This window comes from Pseudorca crassidens, chromosome 15, assembly GCF_039906515.1.
Source record: "Pseudorca crassidens isolate mPseCra1 chromosome 15, mPseCra1.hap1, whole genome shotgun sequence".
Taxonomy (NCBI): Eukaryota; Metazoa; Chordata; class Mammalia; order Artiodactyla; family Delphinidae; genus Pseudorca; species Pseudorca crassidens.
Genome location: NC_090310.1, coordinates 59,376,172 through 59,400,995, shown reverse-complemented (window position 1 = coordinate 59,400,995; position 24,824 = coordinate 59,376,172). Strand labels below are relative to the sequence as shown.

General features: G+C 41.1%; 1 protein-coding gene and 1 pseudogene across 3 annotated transcripts in view; both read left to right on the top strand.

Moving 5' to 3' along the window:
* ATRN (attractin) overlaps positions 1-24,824 on the top strand; it is a 175,929-nt gene that overhangs the window by 120,016 nt on the left and 31,089 nt on the right. For all 3 annotated transcript variants that reach the window (XM_067707613.1, XM_067707611.1, XM_067707612.1), the window contains exon 25: positions 22,772-22,833. In XM_067707613.1, the coding sequence (XP_067563714.1) occupies positions 22,772-22,833 (62 nt within the window). The remainder of the gene's footprint in view (positions 1-22,771; positions 22,834-24,824) is intronic.
* Positions 12,676-14,215, top strand: LOC137206425 (membrane protein BRI3 pseudogene; annotated as a pseudogene).

Genomic DNA, 24,824 nt, shown 5'->3' with positions numbered 1-24,824 from the left:
CTAAGAGGGAAGTTTATAGCTATACAAGCCAACCTCAAGAAACAAGAAAAATCTCAAATAAACAATCTAGCCTTACACCTAAAGGAACTAGAGAAAGAAGAACAAACAAAACCCAAAGTTAGCAGAAGGAAAGAAATCATAAAGATCAGAGCAGAAATAAATGAAATAGAAACAAAGAAAACAATAGCAAAGATCAATAAAACTAAAAGCTGGTTCTTTGAGAAGATAAACAAAATTGATAAACCATTAGCAAGACTCATCAAGAAAAAGAGGGAGAGGACTCAGATCAGTAAAATTAGAAATCAAAAAGGAGAAGTTACAACAGACACGCAGAAATACAAAGCATCCTAAGAGACTACTGCCAGCAACTCTATGCCAATAAAATGGACAACCTGGAATAAATAGACAAATTCTTTGAAAGGTATAACCTTCCAAGACTGAAGCAGGAAGAAATAGAAAATATGAACAGACCAATCACAAGTAATGAAATTGAAACTGTGATAAAAAATTTTCCAACAAACAGAAGTCCAGGACCGGATGGCTTCACAGGTGAATTCTATCAAACATTTAGAGAAGAGCTAAAACCCATCCTTTTCAAACTCTTCCAAAAAATTGCAGAGGAAGGAACACTCCCAAACTCATTCTATGAGGCCACCATCACCCTGATACCAAAACCAGACAAAGATACTACAAAAAGAGAAAATTACAGACCAATATCACTGATGAATATAGATGCAAAAATTCTCAACAAAATACTAGCAAACAGAATCCAACAACACATTAAAAGGGTCATACACCATGACCAAGTGGGATTTATGCCAAGGATGCAAGGATTCTTCAATATATGCAAATCAATCAATGTGATACACCATATTAACAAATTGAAGAATAAAAACCTTACGATCATCTCAATAGATGCAGAAAAAGCTTTTGACAAAATTCAACACCGATATATGGTAAAAACTCTCCACAAAGTGGGCATAGAGGGAACCTACCTCAACATAGTAAAGGCCATATATGAAAAACCCACAGCAAACATCATTCTCAATGGTGAAAAACTGAAAGCATTTCCTCTAAGATCAGGAACAAGACAAGGATGTCCACTCTCACTGCTGTTATTCAACATAGTTTTGGAAGTCCTAGCCACGGCAATCAGAGAAGAAAAAGGAATACTAAATTGGAAAAGAAGAAGTAAAACTGTCACTGTTTGCATATGACATGATACTGTAAATAGAAAATCCTAAAGATGCCACCAGAAAACTACTAGAGGTAATCAATGAATTTGGTAAAGTAGCAGGATACAAAATTAATGCACAGAAATCTCTTGCATTCCTATACACTAATGAGAAAAATCTGAAAGAGAAATTAAGGAAACACTCCCATTTACCATTGCAAAAAAGGAATAAAATACCTAGGAATAAACCTACCTAGGGAGACAAAAGACCTGTATGCAGAAAACTGCAAGACACTGATGAAAGAAATTAAAAATGATACCAACAGTTAGAGAGATATACCATGTTCTTGGATTGGAAGAATCAATATTGTGAAAATGACTATACTACTGAAAGCAATCTACAGATTCAATGCAATCCCTATCAAATTACCAGTGACATTTTTTACGGAACTAGAACAAAAAATCTTAAAATTTGTATGGAGACACAAAAGACCCAGAATACCCAAAGCAGTCTTGAGGGAAAAAAATGGAGCTGGAGGAATCAGACTCCCTGACTTCAGACTATAATACAAACCTACAGTAATCAAGACAATATGGTACTGGCACAAAAACAGAAACATAGATCAATGGAACAAGATCGAAAGCCCAGAGGTAAACCCACGCACCTATGGTCAACTAATCTATGACAAAGGAGGCAAGGATATACAATGGAGAAAAGACAGTCTCTTCAATAAGTGGTGCTGGGAAAACTGGACAGCTACATGTAAAAGAATGAAATTAGAACACTCCCTAACACCATACACAAAAATAAAACCAAAATGGATTAGAGACCTAAATGTAAGACCAGACACTATAAAACTCTTAGAGGAAAACATACGCAGAACACTCTTTGACATAAATCACAGCAAGATCTTTTTTGATCCACCTCCTAGAGTAATTGAAATAAAAACAAAAATAAACAAAGGGGACCTAATGAAACTTAAAAGCTTTTGTACAGCAAAGGAAACCATAAACAAGACGAAAAGACAACCCTCAGAATGGGAGAAAATATTTGCAAACGAATCAACGGACAAAGGATTAATGTCCAAAATATATAAACAGCTCATGCAGCTCAATATTAAAAAAACAATCAACCCAATCCAAAAATGGGCAGAAGACCTAAATAGACATTTCTCCAAAGAAGACATACAGATGGCCAAGAAGCACATGAAAAGCTGCTCAGCATCACTAATTATTAGAGAAATGCAAATCAAAACTACCATGAGGTATCACCTCACACCAGTTAGAATGGGCATCATCCGAAAATCTACAAACAACAAATGCTGGAGAGGGTGTGGAGGAAAGGGAACCCTCTTGCACTGTTGGTGGGAATGTAAACTGATACAGCCACTATGGAGAACAGTATGGAGGTTCCTTAAAAAACTAAAAATAGAATTACCATATGATCCAGCAATCCCACTACTGGGCATATACCCAGAGAAAACCACAATTCAAAAAGACACATTCACCCCAATGTTCATTGCAGCACTATTTACAATAGCCAGGTCATGGAAGCAACCTAAATGCCCATTGACAGATGACTGGATAAAGAAGATGTGGTACATATATACAATGGAATATTACTCAGCCATTAAAAAAATGAAATTGGGTCATTTGTAGAGACGTGGATGGATCTAGAGACTGTCATACAGAGCGAAGTTAGTCAGAAAGAGAAAAACAAATATCGTATATTAACGCATATATGTGGAACCTAGAAAAATGGTACAGATGAACCGGTTTGCAGGGCAGAAATTGAGACACAGATGTAGAGAACAAACGTAAGGACACCAAGGGGGGAAAGCCGCGGGGTGGGGGGGTGATGAATTGGGCGATTGGGATTGACATGTATACACTGATGTGTATAAAATTGATGACTAATAAGAGCCTGCTGTATAAAAAAATAAATAAAATTTTTTGTAAAAAGCAAGGTTCTTTTTAGACAATGACAAGCTGATTCTAATATTTATATAAAAAGCAAAGATTCTAGATTAGCTATAACAGTTTTGAAAAGAGGAATAAAGTGGGAAGAATCGCTATATGAAATATTAATAATACTTCCTATTTAGCTATGGTAATCAAGACATTGTGGTTATTGTTGGAGAGATAGACACATAGATCAATGGAACAGAATAAAGAACCCAGAAATAGAACCACATAAAAACATCCAACTGTTTTTTGACAGAGATGCAGTCAATTCAGTGGAAGAAGGATAGCCTTTTCAACAAATAATGCTATAACAATTGGACAACCATAGGCAAGTAAATGAACTTTGACCTAAACCTCACATCCTACACAAAAATTAATTCAATGTGGATCACAGGTTTAAATGTAAAATGCAAAACTAAAACTTTTAGGAAAAAAATAGGAGAAAATCTTCATATCCTCAAGCTAGGCAGAAGATTTTCAGATATGACAACAAAAATATGACCTATGGAAAAAAATTAATAAATTACCCACATCAAAATCAAAAGCTTGGGGCATCCCTGGTGGTGCAGTGGTTGAGAGTCCGCCTGCCGATGCAGGGGACGCGGGTTCGTGCCCCGGTCTGGGAAGGTCCCACATGCTGCGGAGCAGCTAGGCCCGTGAGCCATGGCCGCTGAGCCTGCGCGTCCGGAGCCTGTGCTCCGCAACGGGAGAGGCCACAACGGTGAGAGGCCCACGTACTGCAAAAAAAAAAAAAAAAAAGCTTTTGCTCTGTGAAAGACACTGGTAAGAGGATGAAAAAAAACAAGCTATAAGGCTTCCCTGGTGATGCATTGGTTAAGAATCTGCCTGCTAATGCAGGGGACACAGGTTCGAGCCCTGGTCCAGGAAGATCCCGCATGCCGCGGAGCAGCTAAGCCCATGCACCACAACTACTCAACCTGCGCTCTAGAGCCTGTGAGCCACAACTACTGAGCCCACGTGTCACAGCTACTGAAGCCTGCGTGCCTAGAGCCCGTGCTCCACAACAAGAGAAGCCACCACAATGAGAAGCCCGCACACCGCAAGAGTAGCCCTTGCTCTCTGGAACTAGAGAAAGCCCGCGTGCAGCAGCAAAGACCCAGTGCAGCCATAAATTAGTTAATTAATTAATTAATTTTAAAAAAAGAAAAAAACAAGATAAGCTATATACTGGGAGAAAATATTTGGAAAAATATTTCTGACAGAGGTCTTGCATCTAGAATATAAAAAGAATTCTCAAAACTCAACATTAAAAAAATAAACAATCCAGTTAGAAAATGGACAAAAGATATGAAGAGACATTTTATCGAAGAGGATATAAGTATGGCAGATAACCACATGAAAGATGTTCAGTATTAAAAGCCATTAAAAAAATGAAAACCACAATGAGAACATTGTATTCACAAGGTTTCATTGAGTTGGTCAATTTTTTAAACTGGTGAAAAATTGGAAATAACCTAAAATAAACTATTGTAAACATCTTCATTAAAAAAAAAACAAAACCCACAATCAGAGGGAATTCCTTTGTGGTCCAGTGGGTAGGACTCCACCCTTCCACTGCCGAGGGCCCCGGTTCAATCCCTGGTCAGGGAACTGAGATCCCACAAGCCACGAGGCATAGCCAAAAAAAAACCACCCCACAGTGAGAATGAGATATCACTACACACCTATCAAATGGCTAAAATTTAAAATAGTGATAACACCAAATGCTAGAGAGAATGCAGAGAAATTGGATCATGCATGCATTGCTGATAAGATGGCACAGCCAGTCTGGAAAATAGTTTGGCACTTACTATACTTAACGCAGCAATTGTATTCCTGGGCATTTATCCCAGAGCAATGAAAACTGATGTTCATACAGACACCTGTATACCAATGTTTATAGCACCTGTACAGCAGCAATATTTAGCTTCATTCATAATAGCCCCAACTGGAAACAACCCAAGTATTTCTGAACAGGTGAATGGTTAAACACACTGTGCTACATACATATCATGGAGTAATGCTCAGCAATAAGAAGAAACAAACTATTGATACAACTTGGATGCATCTGAGGAAGTTTTGCTGAGTGGAAAAAAAATCTTAGAAATGTACATGCTGCATGATTCCATTTATGTATCATTTGAAAATAAAAATTTTAGACCAAAAATAGATACAGACCTACTGAAGCTTCAACTTTCTCTGACTTCTTCTTGACCCTCTTTTCAAAGGGTTCATTAGATTAGGTCAGACTCACCCACTCTCAAGGGGAGGGGATTATACAGGATATGCACATCAATATAGTAGGAATCTTAGGAGCCATATTAGAATTTTCTCTGCCACTGGCTATATTTGGAGTGGGGCTAGCAGGGTTAGGTTGTTTCTCTAACCCCAGGGAATTTGAGCTCTAGGCTCTAGTCAGTACAATTTCAATTTGATAATGTCTGCTAACACTGCCAAGTTACAGATCACATACAATTGTAAAATATTTTATTTGGGTTCTAGTAAATATAATTTACTGACTTGTTTTAAGTTCAGGTTGCTTTCATACTGACATACCTTATTATATTCCAAATCCGATTGAACTTCAAGCTTTGTTTCTTATAGTTGAAAACTGATTAATATTTTTAAGATTCTTAGTGAAAACCTTGACTTATATTGCTGGTGTTTTTCCCATTTGGAAAGAGGGCTCTGTGCGTATAAACAGGCTTTTGTGCTGGAGATAGCGTTGCTGTTGCCAATTCTGACTTCCAGTTTTTTTTTTTTCCTCCCATTGCCCTGTTGCTCCCCACCCTCTGAAAGTCACTGAAATGGTCATTTCCTTCTGGAGGGATCTCTTCCCCACACTTACTTTTTTAAATACTTTTTTCAAGTTTAAGACTCAAAGAGATGATTTTCTACCTGATTTTTTGGTCCTCTTTACCTGGACTGGATCACTCACTTGAATAAGATCCACTTATGAAAGCTGCATTCAGGAGCACTTTCGAAAATAAATGATAGCATGCTCACCATTTAGTTTGCCAGGCTTCCCTTGAAAAAACAGGTAAGTTCTGTTGAAAATATGTCTTTTTGCTCATTGTTACAAATAGCTGCAGTATTCACGAACAATGTGACTGGACCCTTGGCATCATGTATTCTTGGTGTCTTCTCAAAAGAACCTGATCAATGCTGGTTCTCTCTATACTTGGGACTGTATCTGGGTGTGTGCTGTGTGGCAGGCTGAGCTTGCATCTTCCTGGGCAGATGTGGGTATGTTCTCAACAGAGGGGGCTGTACCTTTCTGTATTGCTTTATATTCCTCAGAGCCTTAGTCTTTCTAGGTGTAGTTAGCTTTTAAATACACACTTAGAGACCATATAGATTTAGTTAAAATGTAGAGACTTATTCAAGGAAGAGAATAGGAAAATGTCTAAATGGTTCAATGTAGGTCATGCAGTTAAATTTCAGTACGGCTTTCAATGCAGACAGAAGCCTTTTTTGTCTTTGATTCTCATTTTTTAAAGCAAAATAACTGAGGCAATTTAATTCTCTACTCAGAAATTCATGTAAATATTAGTGTTTTAAAAATGGTAATGGTAAACTCAAGTTCTTTCACTCTGAACTGACCCCAGGATTCTTTTCCATAATTAGGAACAGATGAAAACCTACAACTGCTAACTGAGGGAGTTTGCAACTAACTATAAAAATCTTTGTAGATTCAGTTTAAAATTGTAAAAAACCACCCAGACTGAAAAGGCCTGTGTGTCAGAGGGTGTTGGGTGTGTTGGGTCAGTTGTGCCTGGTTTCTGGTTGGTTGCTCTTGTGGGTGAGTGCCCCTTGCTCAGCCTCTGCTTTCAAAACGTGATTCTAGATGTTCCCCCGAGTCAGCAGGACTCACCTGGCTTCAGCCATGGTTATAGTTTGGGAGGGTAGGTATTCAAAATAGAGAATGCACAGGTAGACATTGTGTGTGAGGTGGGAAGATGGGTGGTGGCGCTGGGATTCTGGCTTGTTACAAGCTCTGCAACAGAGGTGGTTATTGTAATGTAGAGCTAATATTAAAGTCCTCTCCATGCTGGGTGTTTCATTTGCTCGTTTATGTGAGAGGCTAGTGTTCACAAGTAAAGGCAACACAGAATTTATATTGAGAACTGGGCATTCATTTAGATGTCAGAGTTATGTTTATGGATGCTAATAGGATTGCATTACTAAGCAAAGGATGTATGAAACTTTTGTTTGTTTTCACTCAGATGTACTTTTTCTAGTAACAGCTTTATTGAGATATAAGTCACATACCATACAATTCACCCATTTAAAGTGTACAATTCAGTGGTTTTTAATATATTCACAGAATATTTTAAAATGTTTTCATCACCCCCAAAATAAACCCCATATCCAGATGCAGTCCCTTCTCATTTCTTCCTTCCTCTAGCCCCTGGCAACCACCAGTCTACTTTCTTTCTCTATGGATTTGCCTATTTGGGGCATTTTATATAAATTGAATCCTGTAATAGGTGGTCCTTTGTGACTGGCTTCTTTGACTTAGCATAGTGTTTTCAAGGTGCAACCATATGTAGTATGTTTCAGTACTTCATTCCTTTTTAAGACTGAATAATAGTCTATTGTATGGATAAACCACATTTTGTTTATCCATTCATCTGTTAATGGATACTTGGGTTGTTTTCACTCTTTAGCTGTTCTGAATAGTCAGATATACTTCTAAAGTTTATATTTATTTTATGATAGTAATGTATACACATAGCTTCTGGTATTAGATGTCTGTACCTTAAGGATTTAAAAAATTATAAAGCCACGAAATACATTTAGAGCTAAACTTAAAGTATAAATCTGGACTTCCCTGGCAGTCCAGGGGTTAAGACTCTACGCTCCCAACACAGGGGGTGCAGGTTCGATCCCTGGTCGGGGAACTAAGATCCTGCATGCCTCACGGTGCAGCCAAAAAAAAATAACTAAAATAAAGTATAAATCTCTCTTAGTTTCAGATGGCATTTAAATTTCCTGTACAACCTCATGGTTTTCATCATGATCATTATTTATTATTCCATCTTCTGAAAAGTCTCCTCTCTTCTACTTTTCAGCTGTGGCTTTGATGTTTCTTCTCAGTTCAGTGCCATTGTTCCCTTGGGTTTCCTCTGGGCCCTTTTCACTGGATAGTCCCATCCACACCATCTATGAACCCCACCTATGGCTGGGATGGGCAAATCTTTCTCTAGTAGAACTCTCTCCTGTGATCTCCATAGCTAGGACCCACTAGACTTCCTTTAACATTCACTCACTTAGCTGACTTTCTGACACAGAGAGGCAGCCATGAGGGGACAGCAGGAGCCATGCCAGATACTGGGAGGTGCCCCCGTGCTCGTGGACACCCTGGGAGGAGAAGCGAGTGCCCTGGGGTGCCTGAGTCTGCACGAGCTGGGGCAACACCAGAGCTGAGCCCTAAGAAACATGAGTTCAGTGTTCTGGGTGGGGAAGGGGCATGTCCAGTCACTTTCCAGAACTACTAGGAGTTTAGCTGAGCTGAAGTGCCTGTTCTGTGAGTAAGGTGCTGGAGAGCAGGGCAGACCAAAGCTGTCATGAAGAGACTGGGGCTTCAGCTGAGGAATTTACACTGTAGCCTGAAAACCACTGGGAGTTATTGAAATGCTTTAAGCCAAGAAGTGACCAAGATCAGTGTTTTAGAAAGATGCCTCTGGCAGCAGTTACGAAAATGGATTGGAAGGAACAGGGCTGGGTTGGGGAGTCTTATTTTGAAACCCAGGGGAGAGGTCCCTCTGATGACCCTTCGGCATATCCCATAGCAGCTTCTTTTCCTCGTCTGTGCCTCTGCAGTCATAGACGTGTCTGGTTTTTCACTCTACAAAGATTTCCTTAAGGGCAAGAGCTTTTTTATATTTCTGTGTCCTCTGTGTCATAGCATAGTGTTAATCAACTGTAGACACTCCATAAATGTGCACTAGATGAACGCATAGTTGTAGATGAGAGCTTTATTCTTGGTATCAGAACTTTGGGTTTTTTGGCAACTTTTGTAACATTTATATAGGTAATGGCAGCTTTTTTCTGATATTGTCAGCATGATTGTTGACCAGTGCTGAAGAGCCAGCAGGGGTTAGAGACCAAGAATTTATTGTCCCAGTCTACATAGTGTGGTGTTAGAAGATTGAATTGTTCTAGGTTGGAATCTTGTCAAACTCTCAAAAGAGTTGAGAAGTAGAAGAAAAGGGAAGGATGAGGACACAAACATCCCTAATTTTACAAAGAGGGTAGTTAAGGAATACTGGCTATATTGAAATACTTAAGAATGAAATGATAGGAAGTCTGGGATTTGCTTCAAAATAATATGATCACGGGGAAATGGGTAGAGTATGGATGGATAAAATAAGATTGGCCGTGAGCTGTAATTATTAAAGCTGGGTGATAAACACATGGGGTTCATTTTACTATTCTCTCTACTTGTTAAAAAGTTTAATATTTTCCACAATAAAAAAAATTTTTTAAGGATAATACAGATGATTGAACAAGAAATAAAGGTCCAAATATATTATTTAACCTCCCAAAACTAGCTGCAAGAATATGCCTCAGCTGGGCCTACAGCCTAGGCCAGCTGGGACATATCTCAGAACTGACATTCTGTTCTCCTTTGCAGGAAGCACACAGCACTGTACTAGAGTTTTACCAGTTATTAGCCACTGTCGGGCAGTTTTAGAACAATCAGAGGGCAGGAGAAAAACCTCCTCTCCCTCAGCCCAGCATGCTTCACCCTGGTGAAAATGGCAAAGGGAGCTTCCCTGAAAACTACTGACTTCTCCTCCCCACCCCACAAGCAAGGGTGCATCAGAGGCCTGAGGGCTTCTCCCCATGGGCCTGTGAGGTTTGGGAAGCTGCTTTCCAGTGGGCATAGCTATATTGTCTTCTGCTCCTACAGCCCTTTGTGGGTGCAAGGCACATCCTCTCCCTGAATCCAAGGGTATTATATCCAGTTCCTGTCTGTTTTGGCATCTTTCCATCACCATCACCCTCAGGATAACAACATAGAAATTATAAATTATAACAGAGGCAGTAAAAATAGTGATATAATTCTACTGGGGGATTGGGGGGTGGGGGGGTGATGGCCTAAATCACCTTCTAATCTAGTAGGAAGTTAGTAAGTGATGTCTAAAATAACTAGATCAAGAAGTAACAAAAAACAAAATGAAACAAAACAAAAGCCAACTTATTAGTGATAAAACGTAACCCCCCAGAAGAACTGAACAGAAATCTAATTAAAGGTGAGGGCCTCTGGAGAGAAGCCTTAAGAAGAAGAAGGGAGACTTCCCTGTTGGTACAGTAGTTAAGAATCTGCCTGCCACTGCAGGGGACACGGGTTTGAGCCCTGGTCCGGGAAGATCCCACATGCTGCGGAGCAGCTAAGCTCGTGCTCCATGACTACTGATCCTGCACTCTAGAGCCCGTGAGCCACACTACTGAGCCCACATGCCACAACTATTGAAGCCCGCGCGCCTAGAGCCCATGCCCCGCAATAAGAGAAGCCACCGTAATGAGAAGCTCGCGCACTGCAACGAAGAGTAGCCCTTACTCACCACAACTAGAGAAAGCCTGTGCGCAGCAACGAAGACCCAACGCAGCCATAAATAAATTAATTAAAAAGAAAAAGAGGGGCTTCCCTGCTGGTGCAGTGGTTGGGAGTCCGCCTGCCGATGCAGGGGACACGGGTTCGTGCTCCGGTCCGGGAGGATCCCACATGCTGCGGAGCGGCTGGGCCCGTGAGCCATGGCTGCTGGCCCTGCGCATCCGGAGCCTGTGCTCCACAACGGGAGAGGCCACAACAGTGAGAGGCCTGCGTACCGCAAAAAAAAAAAGAAAGAAAAAGAGGAGGGGGTGGGGAGGAATCATTGATTGTTGATATTTCAGCCAGGTATATGTAGTTCTTAATGGTTTTTAAATTATTGATGAACATGATAGAATGAAATAGGGATTCTGGAGAGTGGTAAAAATGAATGGCTGGAAGGAAATTTGAGGAAGAGAGCCCAGAGGTTGACAGTGGACAGATGGTGAGTGTTAGCTTACATGTCAGGAATGAGCGGGTTGGTAGTGTTACCCAGTCTTGAGGCTCTGACCAGAGCTTGGGTATATAGTTTCTGTGCCTGCACAAACCAGCATTAGGTGGGTGGTGTGTGAGGCTAGGTGATGGTCACTGGGATCCAGTCCAGGGCCTATGGTCTCAACATAGAGTTCCATATAGAACTTAGGTTTAGAAAAAAAAAAAAAAAAGAAAGTGGTTTTGTGTCACGGCAAAACTCACCGCAGTAGCAGCACTAGACTCAAATTAGGATATGCTCAGCCAGTAGTCATAGAATCTTCCATCCTTGGCACAGCTGAGGCCTAGACTGGAAAGCTGTTTGTAAACAGGCCTAAGTTCTTATGGGAGGAATCAGTCCTCTCCTGGCCTTGCAGTGTTCAGAGTTACGTGGCAAGATTGGCAAGGAGCCAGGAGCCAGAGGGCAGCCATGACCACTTATAAGCCCTCTCTGGTCCTAATGTCAGGTCTTCGGCATCTGCAGAGCCTGGCCTCTTGGGGAGAGTTGAGGAGCAGATGGGCCATAGTCGGGAAGGGCTCCCTGGCCAGGTGGAGCTGAGCCCTGGTGGAGCTGCTGGCCTCAGGCGGCCAAGGGAGCAGCCCACAGAGGTTCTGCCATGTGCATATAGACCTTGGGTTTTCTTAAAGCCTGACGAGTGCTGCCTTGAAGCTAGAAAACTTCACCTCACGGGGCAGCCAGCTATCCTTTCCCATCCTCTCCCTGACTTAAATGCTTGTAACAGTGAAGATAGTTCTTGGTGGAGAAGATAAAGGTAAATTAGAGGTTCTCCTTTTTCAAACCTTCTATATTAAACAGTGATCTTTCCCTATTCATTCATTCATTCATTTGTAACTGCTTTGTGGATTGTACGTATAGATGCAAAACACCAGTGTTAAAAAAATTGTTTTGTGGCAGTTGAGCATGATAAGTGTCATATTCACTTATTTTTACAGTAAGCTTGGGCTCAGCCTATACCCAACATAGTTGATGAAATTCATTCTCAGCCTGTATCCACAGAGCCCCGTCCCCTTCCCTCAGAGACATGCAGAAATCTCTGAGTCCAGAGATTTTCATTCACTGACTGCTACTCCTGGTGCCCTGGCCCATGGCCATGAGGTTTGAAGGCAGCTGTCCTCACTCCCATATGTGACAGGCTTGGGTGCAGAATAATCGCTGGTGCTTCAGAGCCTCACCAAGGCCTACCGTGCAGTTACTCCTTATTTCTCTGTACTTTCAAAACTCTAAAACATCCTCTCCATTTCCTTCATTTCCTTCCATTTCCTGGTTTTGAGGTTTGGGCCAGGCCATCTTCCTCTACCCCCACTTCCTCACCCCACACCCACCCCTGGGGAAGATCCGCTGCCGGGCGTCTGGGAGTCCCCGTGAGTCCGAGCTGGAGCCGAGTCCGAAAGGGAGCGGGGGCGCTAGCGGGAACCAGGCTGGGCGCAGTGGGCGCTGCCCGCCATGAACCACAAGCCCCTGCTGCAGGAGCAGCCTCCCGCCTACAACCTGTAGGGTGGCCAGGGCTACTTTGTGCGTAGCCCACACCACTACGGCGCCCTCCCAGCCACCGCCCTACCCCTACCTCCTCACAGGGCTACCCATCCACCACCCCAGGGTCTGCAACATCCACAGTCGGAATGTCACCCGGCACCCTGCCACTTCCATCGTTGTCGTTGGAGGCTGCCCTGTCTGCAGGCTCGGGGTTCTGGAGGACTCCTTCACCTTCCTGGGCATCTTCTTGTCCATCGTTTTGATCCCCTTTGGGTTCATCTGCTGTTTTGCCTTGAGGAAGCAAAGATGCCCCATCTGTGGAGCAAACTTTATTTAAAGGAAACAACACACCTGGCTTTCCCACACCCAGTTATATTTTCCTAATTACACCCACCCCAGTGCCCAGGACGTAAGGCAAGGCTTCCCATCCTGTGTAAGGTAGCAAGAACCAAACAGGGAACCAGAAGAATTCCAGGGCCACCTTTTCATCGAATGGTACTGAGTGATCATTTGTCACCGTCAGTCGGAGTTTCACAGTAGCAGAGGGGTGTTCTCCACTGGGAGGGTAGAAAAGAAATGTTGGCAGAAATACTCCAAGACAGGGATTTGATTTGAAAAGAGCTTGTAACTACTGCTCTTGCTCTGTAAAATTGTATAGCTAATATAAACTCCAGACATTTTCTGAAGGAAGAAAAAAGAACCTTTGCTTCTCTTTGAAACCTTGTAACTTTGGAGACTTACATGAGAAACATTCAACAAAAGAAAAACACTTTTAGAGTAATGTGAGTCTTGGGGACCAGCCACACTGGCAGCAAGTTTATATAGGTTCTTTTTTAATACATTTATTTATTTATTTATATCTTATTTTTTGGCTGCGTTGAGTCTTCATTGCTGCACACGGGCCTTCTCTAGCAGCGGCGAGCAGGAGCTTCTCATTGCGGTGGCTTCTCATTGCAGAGCATGGGCTCTAGGCTTCAGTAGTTGTGGAACACGGGCTCAGTAGTTGTGGCTCATGGGCTCTAGAGCGCAGGCTCAGTAATTGTGGCTCATGGGCTTAGCTGCTCCGCGACACATGGGATCTTCCTGGACCAGAGCTTGAACCCGTGTCCCCTGCATTGGCAGGCAGATTCTTAACCACTGCGACACCAGGGAAGCCCTATATAGGTTCTTTATGATTTTAACTTGGACGTGAATGTGGTGTGGCTCTACTTTAGCAAGAAATCAGGCTAATGGTTGGGATCCCATATGCCCTTAGGAGTGTTATGTGGCACAGGGCACACAGACACCGGATGGGTCTCCAGAAGGTGCAATTAGCATCCAAATTTTTTGGCACCCTACAGTCAGTATAAAATCACCTCGTGGATTTCGTTAAAACACTGAAGACATACTAATGTTTTGTTTTTAATTTTTTTTTTTTTACATCTTTATTGGAGTATAATTGCTTTACAATGGTGTGCTAGTTTCTGCTTTATAACAAAGTGAATCAGTTAAACATATACATATGTTCCCACATCTCTTCCCTCTTGCATCTCCCTCCCTCCCACCTTCCCTATCCCACCCCTCTAGGTGGTCACAGTGCACTGAGCTGATCTCCCTGTGCTATGCTGCTGCTTCCCACTAGCTGTCTATTTTACGTTTGGTAGTGTGTATATGTCCATGCCACTCTCTCACTTTGTCACAGCTTACCCTTCCCCCTCCCCATATCCTCAAGTCCATTCTCTAGTTGGTCTGTGTCTTTATTCCTGTCTTACCCCTAGGTTCTTCATGACATTTTTTTTTCTTAGATTCCATATATATGTGTTAGCATACGGTATTTGTCTTTCTCTTTCTGACTTACTTCACTCTGTATGACAGACTCTAGGTCCATCCACCTCACTACAAATAACTCAATTTCGTTGCTTTTTATGGCTGAGTAATATAACATTGTATATATGTGCCACATCTTTTTTATCCATTCATCCAACGATGGACACTTAGGTTGTTTCCATCTCCTGGCTATTGTAAATAGAGGTGCAATGAATATTTTGGTACAGGACTCTTTTTGAATTATGGTTTTCTCAGGGTATATGCCCAGTAGTGGGATTGCTGGGTCATATGGTAGTTCTATTTGTAGTTTTTTAAGAAACATCCATACTGTTCTCCACAGTGGCTGTATCAATTTACATTCCCACCAACAGTGCAAGAGGGTTCCCTTTTCTCCACACCCTCTCCAGCATTTACTGTTTCTAGATATTTTGATGATGGCCATTCTGACTGGTGTGAGATGATATCTCATTGTATGTTTGATTTGCATTTCTCTAGTGATTAATGATGTTGAGCATTCTTTCATGTGTTTGTTGGCAGTCTGTATATCTTCTTTGGAGAAATGTCGATTAATGTCTTCTGCCCATTTTTGGATTGGGTTGTTTGTTTTTTTTGTTATTGAGCTGCATGAGCTGCTTGTAAGTTTTGGAGATTAATCCTTTGTCAGTTGCTTCATTCGCAAACATTTTCTTCCATTCTGAGGGTTGTCTTTTGGTCTTGTTTATGGTTTCCTTTGCTGTGCAAAAGCTCTGAAGTTTCATTAGGTCCCATTTGTTTATTTTTGTTTTTATTTCCATTTCTCTGGGAGGTGAGTCAAAAAGGATCTTGCTGTGATTTATGTCATAGAGTGTTCTGCCTATATTTTCCTCTGAGAGTTTGATAGTTTCTGGCCTTACATTTAGGTCTTTAATCCATTTTGAGCTTATTTTTGTGTACGGTGTTAGGGAGTGATCTAATCTCATACTTTTACATGTACCTATCCAGTTTTCCCAGCACCACTTATTGAAGAGGCTGTCCTTTCTCCACTGTACATTCCTGCCTCCTTTATCAAAGATAAGGTGACCATATGTGCGTGGGTTTATCTCTGGGCTTTCTGTCCTGTTCCATTGATCTGTATTTCTGTTTTTGTGCCAGTACCATACTGTCTTGATTACTGTAGCTTTGTAGTATACTCTGAAGCCAGGGAGCCTGATTCCTCCAGCTCCGTTTTTTGTTCTCAAGATTGCTTTGGCTATTCGGGGTCTTTTGTGTTTCCATACAGATTGTGAAATTTTTTGTTCTAGTTCTGTGAAAAATGCCACTGGTAGTTCGAAAGGGATTGCATTGAATCTGTAGACTGCTTTGGGTAGTAGAGTCATTTTCACAATGTTGATTCTTCCAATCCAAGAACATGGTATATTTCTCCATCTATTTGTATCATCTTTAATTTCTTTCATCAGTGTCTTATAATTTTCTGCATACAGGTCTTTTGTCTCCTTAGGTAGGTTTATTCCTAGATATTTTATTCTTTTTGTTGCAATGGTAAATGGTAGTGTTTTCTTGATTTCACTTTCAGATTTTTCATCATTAGTGTATAGGAATGCCAGAGATTTCTGTGCATTAATTTTGTATCCTGCTACTTTACCAAATTCATTGATTAGCTCTAGTAGTTTTCTAGTAGCATCTTTAGGATTCTCTGTGTATAGTATCATGTTATCTGCAGACAGTGACAGGTTTACTTCTTCTTTTCCGATTTGGATTCCTTTTATTTCCTTTTCTTCTCTGATTGCTGTGGCTAAAATTTCCAAAACTATGTTGAATAAGAGTGGTGAGAGTGGACAGCCTTGTCTTGTTCCTGATCTTAGTGGAAATGCTTTCAGTTTTTCACCATTGAGGACAATGTTGGCTGTGGGTTTGTCATATATGGCCTTTATTATATTGAGGAAAGTTCCTCTATGCCTACTTTCTGCAGGGTTTTTTATCATAAATGGGTGTTGAATTTTGTCGAAAGTGTTCTCTGCATCTATTGAGGTGATCATATGGTTTTTCTCCTTCAATTTGTTGATATGGTGTTGATTGATTTGCGTATATTGAAGAATGCTTGCATTCCTGGAATAAACCCCACTTGATCATGGTGTATGATCCTTTTAATGGGCTGTTGGATTCTGTTTGCTAATATTTTGTTGAGGATTTTTGCATCTATGTTCATCAGTGATATTGGCCTATAGTTTTCTTTCTTTGTGACATCCTTGTCTGGTTTTGGTATCAAGGTGGTGGTGGCCTTGTAGAATGAGTTTGGGAGTGTTCCTCCCTCTGCTATATTTTGGAAGAGTTTGAGAAGGATAGGTGTTAGCTCTTCTCTAAATGTTTGATAGAATTCGCCTGTGAAGCCATCTGGTCCTGGGCTTTTGTTTGTTGGAAGATTTTTAATCACAGTTTCAATTCCAGTGCTTGTGATTGGTCTGTTCATATTTTCTATTTCTTCCTAATTCAGTCTTGGCAGGTTGTGCATTTCTAAGAATTTGTCCATTTCTTCCAGGTTGTCCATTTTGTTGGCATAGAGTTGCTTGTAGTAATCTCTCATGATCTTTTTTTATTTCTGCAGTGTCAGTTGTTACTTCTCCTTTTTCATTTCTAATTCTATTGATTTGAGTCTTCTCCCTTTTTTTCTTGATGAGTCTCGCTAATGGTTTATCAATTTTGTTTATCTTCTCAAAGAACCAGCTTTTAGTTTTATTGATCTTTGCTATCATTTCCTTCATTTCTTCTTCATTTATTTCTGATCTGATCTTTATGATTTCTTTCCTTCTGCTAACTTTGGGGGGTTTTTCTTCTTCTTTCTCTAATTGCTTTAGGTGCAAGTTTAGTTTGTTTATTAGAGATGTTTCCTGTTTCTTAAGGTAGGATTGTATTGCTATAAACTTCCCTCTTAGAACTGCTTTTGCTGCATCCCATAGGTTTTGGGTCGTCATGTCTCCATTGTCATTTGTTTCTAGGTATTTTTTGATTTCCTCTTTGATTTCTTCATTGATCACTTCGTTATTAAGTAGTGTATTGTTTAGGCTCCATGTGTTTGTATTTTTTACAGATCTCTTCCTGTAATTGGTATCTAGTCTCATAGCGTTGTAGTTGGAAAAGATACTTGATACAATTTCAGTTTTCTTAAATTTACCACGGCTTGACTTGTGACCCAAGATATGATCTATCCTGGAGAATGTTCCATGAGCACTTGAGAAGAAAGTGTATTCTGTTGTTTTTGGATGGAATGCCCTATAAATATCAATTAAGTCCACCTTGTTTAATGTATCATTTAAAACTTGTGTTTCCTTATTTATTTTCATTTTGGATGATCTGTCCATTGGTGAAAGTGGGGTGTTAAAGTCCCCTACTATGAATGTATTACTGTCGATTTCCCCTTTTATGGCTGTTAGTATTTGCCTTATGTATTGAGGTGCTCCTGTGTTGAGTGCATAAATATTTACAATTGTTATATCTTCTCCTTGGATCGATCCCTTGATCATTATGTAGTGGCCTTCTTTGTCTCTTGTAATAGTCTTTATTTTAAAGTCTATTTTGTCTGATATGAGAACTGCTACTCCAGCTTTCTTTTGGTTTCCATTTGCATGGAATATCTTTTTCCATGCCCTCACTTTCAGTCTGTATGTGTCTCTAGGTCTGAAGTGGGTCTCTTGTAGACAGCATATATATGGGTCTTGTTTTTGTATCCATTCAGCCAGTCTGTGTCTTTTGGTGGGAGCATTTAATCCATTTACATGTAAGGTAATTATTGATATGTATGTTCCTATTCCCATTTTCTTAATTGTTTTGGGTTTGTTATTGTAGGTCTTTCCCTTCTCTTGTGTTTCTTGCCTAGAGAAGATCCTTTAGCATTTGTTGTAAAGCTGGTTTGGTGGTGCTGAACTGTCTCAGCTTTTGCTTGTCTGTGAAGGTTTTAATTTCTCCATCAAATCTGAATGAGATCCTTGCTGGGTAGAGTAATCTTGGTTGTAGGTTTTTCTCCTTCATCTCTTTGAATATGTCCTGACAGTCCCTTCTGGCTTGCAGAGTTTCTGCTGAAAGATCAGCTGTTAACCTTATGGGGATTCCCTTGTGTGTTATTTGTTGTTTTTCCCTTGCTGCTTTTAATATGTTTTCTTTGTATTTAATTTTTGCAAGTTTGATTAGTATGTGTCTTGGCGTGTTTCTCCTTGGATTTATCCTGTATGGGACTCTCTGTGCTTCCTGGACTTGATTAACTTTTTCCTTTCCCATATTAGGGAAGTTTTCAACTATAATCTCTTCAAATATTTTCTCAGTCCCTTTCTTTTTCTCTTCTTCGGGAACCCCTATAATTTGAATGTTGTTGCATTTAATGTTGTCCCAGAGGTCTCTGAGACTGTCCTCAGTTCTTTTCATTCTTTTTTCTTTATTCTGCTCTGCAGTAGTTATTTCCACTATTTTATCTTCCAGGTCACTTATCCGTTCTTCTGCCTCAGTTATTCTGCTATTGATCCCTTCTAGAGTATTTTTAATTTCATTTATTGTGTTGTTCATCATTGCTTGTTTCATCTTTAGTTCTTCTAGGTCCTTGCTAAATGTTTCTTGAATTTTCTCCATTCTATTTCAAGATTTTGGATCATCTTTACTATCATTATTCTGAATTACTTTTCAGGTAGACTGCCTATTTCCTCTTCATTTGTTAGGTCTGGTGGGTTTTTTTCTTGTTCCTTCATCTGCTGTGTGTTTTTCTGTCTTCTCATTTTGCTTATCTTACTGTGTTTGGGGTCTCCTTTTTGCAGGCTGCAGGTTCGTAGTTCCCGTTGTTTTTGGTGTCTGTCCCCAGTGGCTAAAGTTGGTTCAGTGGGTTGTGTAGGCTTCCTGGTGGAGGTGACTAGTGCCTGTGTTCTGGTGGATGAGGCTGGATGTTGTCTTTCTGGTGGGCAGGTCCACGTCTGGTGGTGTGTTTTGGGGGTGTCTGTGGACTGATTATGATTTTAGGCAGCCTCTCTGCTAATAGGTGGGTTTTTATTCCTGTCTTGCTAGTTGTTTGGCATAGGGTGTCCAGCACTGTAGCTTGCTGGTTGTTGAGTGAAGCTGGGTGTTGGTGTTGAGATGGAGATCTCTGGAAGATTTTCGCCGTTTGATATTATGTGGAGCTGGGAGGTCTCTTGTGGACCAGTTCTCCCACCTCAGAGGCACAGCACTGACTCCTGGCTGCAGCACCAAGAGCCTTTTATCCACTCGGCTCAGAATAAAAGGGAGAAAAAGAAGGAAGGAAGGGAGGGAGGGAGGGAGGGAGGGGGGGAGGGAAAAGAAAGAGGATAAAATAAGATAAAATAAAAAAGTTATTAAAATAAAAAATAATTATTAAGAAAAAATTTTTTAAAAAAGAAAAAAACGGACGGATAGACCCCTAGGACAAATGGTGAAAGCAAAGCTATAAAAATCTCCCACAGAAGCATACACATACACACTCACAAAAAGAGGAAAAGGGGAAAACAATAATAAATCTTGCTCTCAAAGTCCACCTCCTCAATTTGGGATGATTCGTTGTCTATTCATGTATTCCACAAATGCAGGGTACATCAAGTTGATTGTGGAGGTTGAATCCGCTGCTTTCTGAGGCTGCTGGGAGAGATTTCCCTTTCTCTTCTTTGTTCGCACAGCTCCGGGGGCTCAGCTTTGGATTTGGCCCCGCCTCTGCGTGTAGGTCCCCGGAGGGCATCTGTTCTTTGCTCAGACACGACGGGATTAAAGGAGCAGCTGATTCGGGGACTCTGGCTCACTCAGGCTGGGGGAGGGAGGGGTGTGGATGCGGGGCGAGCCTGTGTCGGCAGAGGCCGACGGGACGTTGCACCATCCTGAGGCGCGCCGTGCGTTCTCCCGGGGAAGTTGTCCCTGAATCCTGGGACCCTAGCAGTGGCGGGCTGCACAGGCTCCCCGGAAGGGAGGTGTGGATAGTGACCTGTGCTCGCACACAGGCTTCTTGGTGGCGGCAGCCGCGGCCTTAGCGTCTCATACCCGTCTCTGGGGTCCGCGCTGTTAGCTGCAGCTCGCACCCGTCTCTGGAGCTCCTTTAAGCAGCGCTCTTAATCCCCTCTCCTCACGCTCTAGGAAACAAAGAGGGAAGAAAAAGTTTCTTGCCTTTTCAGCAGGTTCAGACTTTTTCCCGACTCCCTCCCGGCTAGCCAGTGGTGCACTAACCCCCTGCAGGCTGTGTTCCTGCCGCCAACCCCAGTCCTCTCCCTGCACTCCGACCGAAGCCGGAGCCTCCGCTCCCAGTCCCCGCCCGCCCCAGCCGGTGAGCAGACAAGCCTCTTGGGCTAGTGAGTGCCGGTCGGCACCGATCCTCTGTTTGGGAATCTCTCCGCTTTGCCTTGCGCAACCCTGTTGCTGTGCTCTTCTCCTCGGCTCCGAAGCTTCCCCCTCCACCACCCGCAGTCTCCGCCCGCGAAGGGGCTTCCTGGTGTGTGGAAACCTTTCCTCCTTCACAACTCCCTCACACTGGTGCAGGTCGCGTCCCTATTCTTTTGTCTCTGTTTATTCTTTTTTCTTTTGCCCTACCCAGGTACGTGGGGAGTTTCTTGCCTTTTGGGAGGTCTGAGGTCTTCTGCCCGCGTTCAGTAGGTGTTCTGTAGGAGTTGTTCCACGTGTAGATGTATTTCTGGTGTATCTGTGGGGAGGAAGGTGATCTCCGCGTCTTACTCTTCCGCCATCTTCCCGATTCCTCCCATACTAATGTTTTAAAAGTTTAAAATCTAAACAGAATTGGATGCACTAAAATCTGTTTCCTTCTCCTTCTTTATGTCTTGTAACCTGGATTCTTCTTTCCTCAAGACTGAGTAACCTCGTTTATATAATTGTTTTTCCCCAGTTTTATTAAAAACCTTTATGAGAGGACTGTAGCTATATTCTGCAGTTTTCCTTCTCTCAAGGAGCCTTCTTATTTAGGATGATTACTGTAATAAATGAAGGAAAGCAAAGAATATGGTTTCTCCTTGTCTATGATATCAAATCTATGTATCTTTGTATTTCTGATTATAAATGGTGGCTAGAGGGAGGATACAAAAACTTTAGATTCTATGCCCCATAATATTCTATGGCCTGAAAAGGTAATATTGGACCTTTATTTAAATGTCAAAAAGAAAAGAAGAGCATTCAAAAGAAAAGCAGTGGAAGCTTCTCTCTTCTGCCTCTGTTGAGTCTGACTATAAAAGAAGTGCAAAGCACTGGATTGTTACTATGCTGGGGCCTAGGCTGTAGCACTTTCCTTGTATTGCTGTAGGATGGGAGTTGACAGGAGCAGGTTGTGGGGGGGGCAGGTAGGGTGGGATTAGGAAAAGAAGACGCTAATCATTTACTTATGTGACTGTTGTCATACTTACTGCCTTCATTTCAATAATTACCATCTTATTCAATAATTGTTTCATTTATAGTACCATTATCTCTCCAAGGAGAGCTGTGGTCCCTTAAAAATAAGCAGAGAACACACCATAACATCTGGCTAGTACCATGTGTGTCATAGGGTAGTAAGGACACAATTATCATACTTACTAATAAATTCTAAGGTGTACATTTTTTCATGCTCTAATATCTCTGAAATCATGATACATCTTACAGTGATTTTAAAAGCAATGTGTCATAGTGTAACTGGCAGTGTTTTCTTAATAGTACACAAAATAATGCCTGTTTTAGTGGTGTCTTAGATTTGATGAACTACATTAGGAATTTTATAATATTCTTGGTATAAAATTATTTAAGTTCAAATTGGTGTTATATTGATTGTCAGATGATATTCAGTGTAGTGAAGCTTGGGATAAGGTTTTTTTTTAAAAAGGATGTTATCTTGAAGTGAGTACATTAAGTGACAAAGGGATGAACGGCATAAAAGGAAGCTGCCCACCTGACGGTAGATCCAAGGATTGGAATTTGAAGCAAACAAGGAGAGTATTTTGTCTTGAAAAGGGCACAAGGAGGTAGGAAGTAACCTGACTTGCTTGTCATTGGGGTCATTAGCAGGAGTCTGAGAAGTCTTCGAGGTCAGATTAAAAACTGAGATCTGCTGTCAAGAGCAGGGGGACTGTAGGGGTTTGTGTTGAGTCTCAGAATATCACTTTTGTGTGGCAATTAAGCAAGAAAAACTAAAGGGATAAGGTGCTTTTCCTCAAGTGAAAAATTTCATTAATCTCTTCTTGAAATGTTAACGTCTTTCTGCTTCAACGAGAAGGCTGAGTTAATGGTGCTCTCTTATAACCCAATCACTCTACGTGTTTTTCTGTCACAGATTGCCTTCTCCCAGCACAGCAATTTTATGGACCTGGTACAGTTCTTCGTGACCTTCTTCAGGTAATTTCACTTATACAAACTGTATCTGTTCTTTTGATTCAGGCACTTAATTTCATTAATTATCAACCCATAAAAGATAAATGAATAATCCTATGTTTGCACAACTGATCAAACTAACTTTATATGTATTCCTGAAAAGTTACATGTCAGTTACAATACTGTGAATTCAATCTAATCTGATAAAATGAAGACATTTGGTTTGTATGTTCTGGCTTTTTGAGGCAGCTTTTCATGTACCCTATACTAAATGTAGGTAGTTTAGCTCTTCATATGGGGAGGATTTGGGGTTGAAATGACATGTAATTAATAATGATTACTGGGGCTTCCCTGGTGGCACAGTGGTTGAGAGTTCGCCTGCCGATGCAGGGGACACGGGTTCATGACCCGGTCCGGGAAGATCCCACATGCCGCGGAGCGGCTAGTCCCGTGAGCCATGGCTGCTGAGCCTGCGCGTCTGGAGCCTGTGCTCCGCAACGGGAGAGGCCACAACAGTGAGAGGCCCGCGTACCGCAAAAAAAATAATAATGATTACTGGTGTGTGCTACATATATGCTTCTTCTTGTTCACAAGATGTTTCAGATCATTATCTAGAGTTTTAAAGCTAAAAGTGATTTGTTAGGCCCTGAGGTTCTTTTGTTTTTATAGGGTTTTTTTCAGTTTAATTTTATTTTTAAGAAAATACTATTACACATAATTGAAAAAGTGCTACAGTGCAAAGAGAAAGTGACAGCATCCTGCCCCACACCTTCCCATCTTCATTGTCCACATTTAAATTATTTTAATTGTTTTTTACTTCTCCATGCTTATACTTTTTTTTTCCAAAGGAGAAAACTTATTTAATTTAGATAAATGCAAAAATGGATATTCAATATATTTCAAAATCCAATGCTGATTTTTTTTTAATCTAAAGCATTGCATTCCTTTCTGTTTCACCACTTAATATCACAGTCATTATTACCATAAAGTATTTTCAACATTAGACAAGGAATTATGCAGTTGGGTACAATATAACTTTCTTTCATGGCTGGAACAGATAGGGTAAACTTATTCAATTTACCCACTCTTTGCCCAATCTTCTGACAAATCCCACTAGGTTTTACCCTAATTAACATAATTTCCTAACGTTTTGCTCTGCCTAATGGATTTTGAGTATGTTCAACCTTTAGAGGCATCCATGTCAGTGGCTTACACTCTTTCTTGGTTTTTCAATTCAGTTATCTTTTGATGTCCTACTGTAGAAGGATTTATTATCTTATGTTACCTCTGCCAGGACCCCCCCACACACTATAAAGACATACAACTTCCCCTTTCTCCCACTCATGTAGTATAGTTACATCACAATATTTGGCTAAATCAGGAGTCCCTATTTATGTTGTTATAATCATAAAAACTCCTGTTTGCAGCTGAGTTGAACTATAATTATACTTCCCCATTTTTTGGATGGGGAATCACTCTTTGCTTATCCTAAATGTAATATTTGCCATATTTGGGGATTTTTATTGTTTGGTTTTCTATGTAGCTACTCCTGATATACCTCTGTACTCTGACAGAACTGAACAATCTCTCAGTATGGTCAAACACAAGCAAGTACTCTCCTGGTTTTAGTTTCTCTTGGAGATTTCTGCCCTAGAACCCTAGCCTGCTGCTCCCAAGTGCACTAGTTGTTTTTGAGGCCTGCGACACAACAGGCTGTCATCTTGGGAATTTCTTTTGTCTTCCTCTTATATTAAAGTCTCTGTCTCCTCGATCCCATGTCTTTGTCTCCCTGTTTATTTCCTCCTTATATTGGGGCACATTCTGCAGGAAGTTTCTGAGAAAAGGTACGTGTGGAGGTAACTTTTCTATGACCTTCCCTGTCTGGAAATGTTTTAATTTTACCCTCACATTTGATTGAAAATTCGAATACAGAATTCTAGGTTAGAAACATCTTCCATTAAAATTTGGAAGGCGCAGACTTCCCTGATGGGCCAGTGGTTAAGATTCCACTCTTC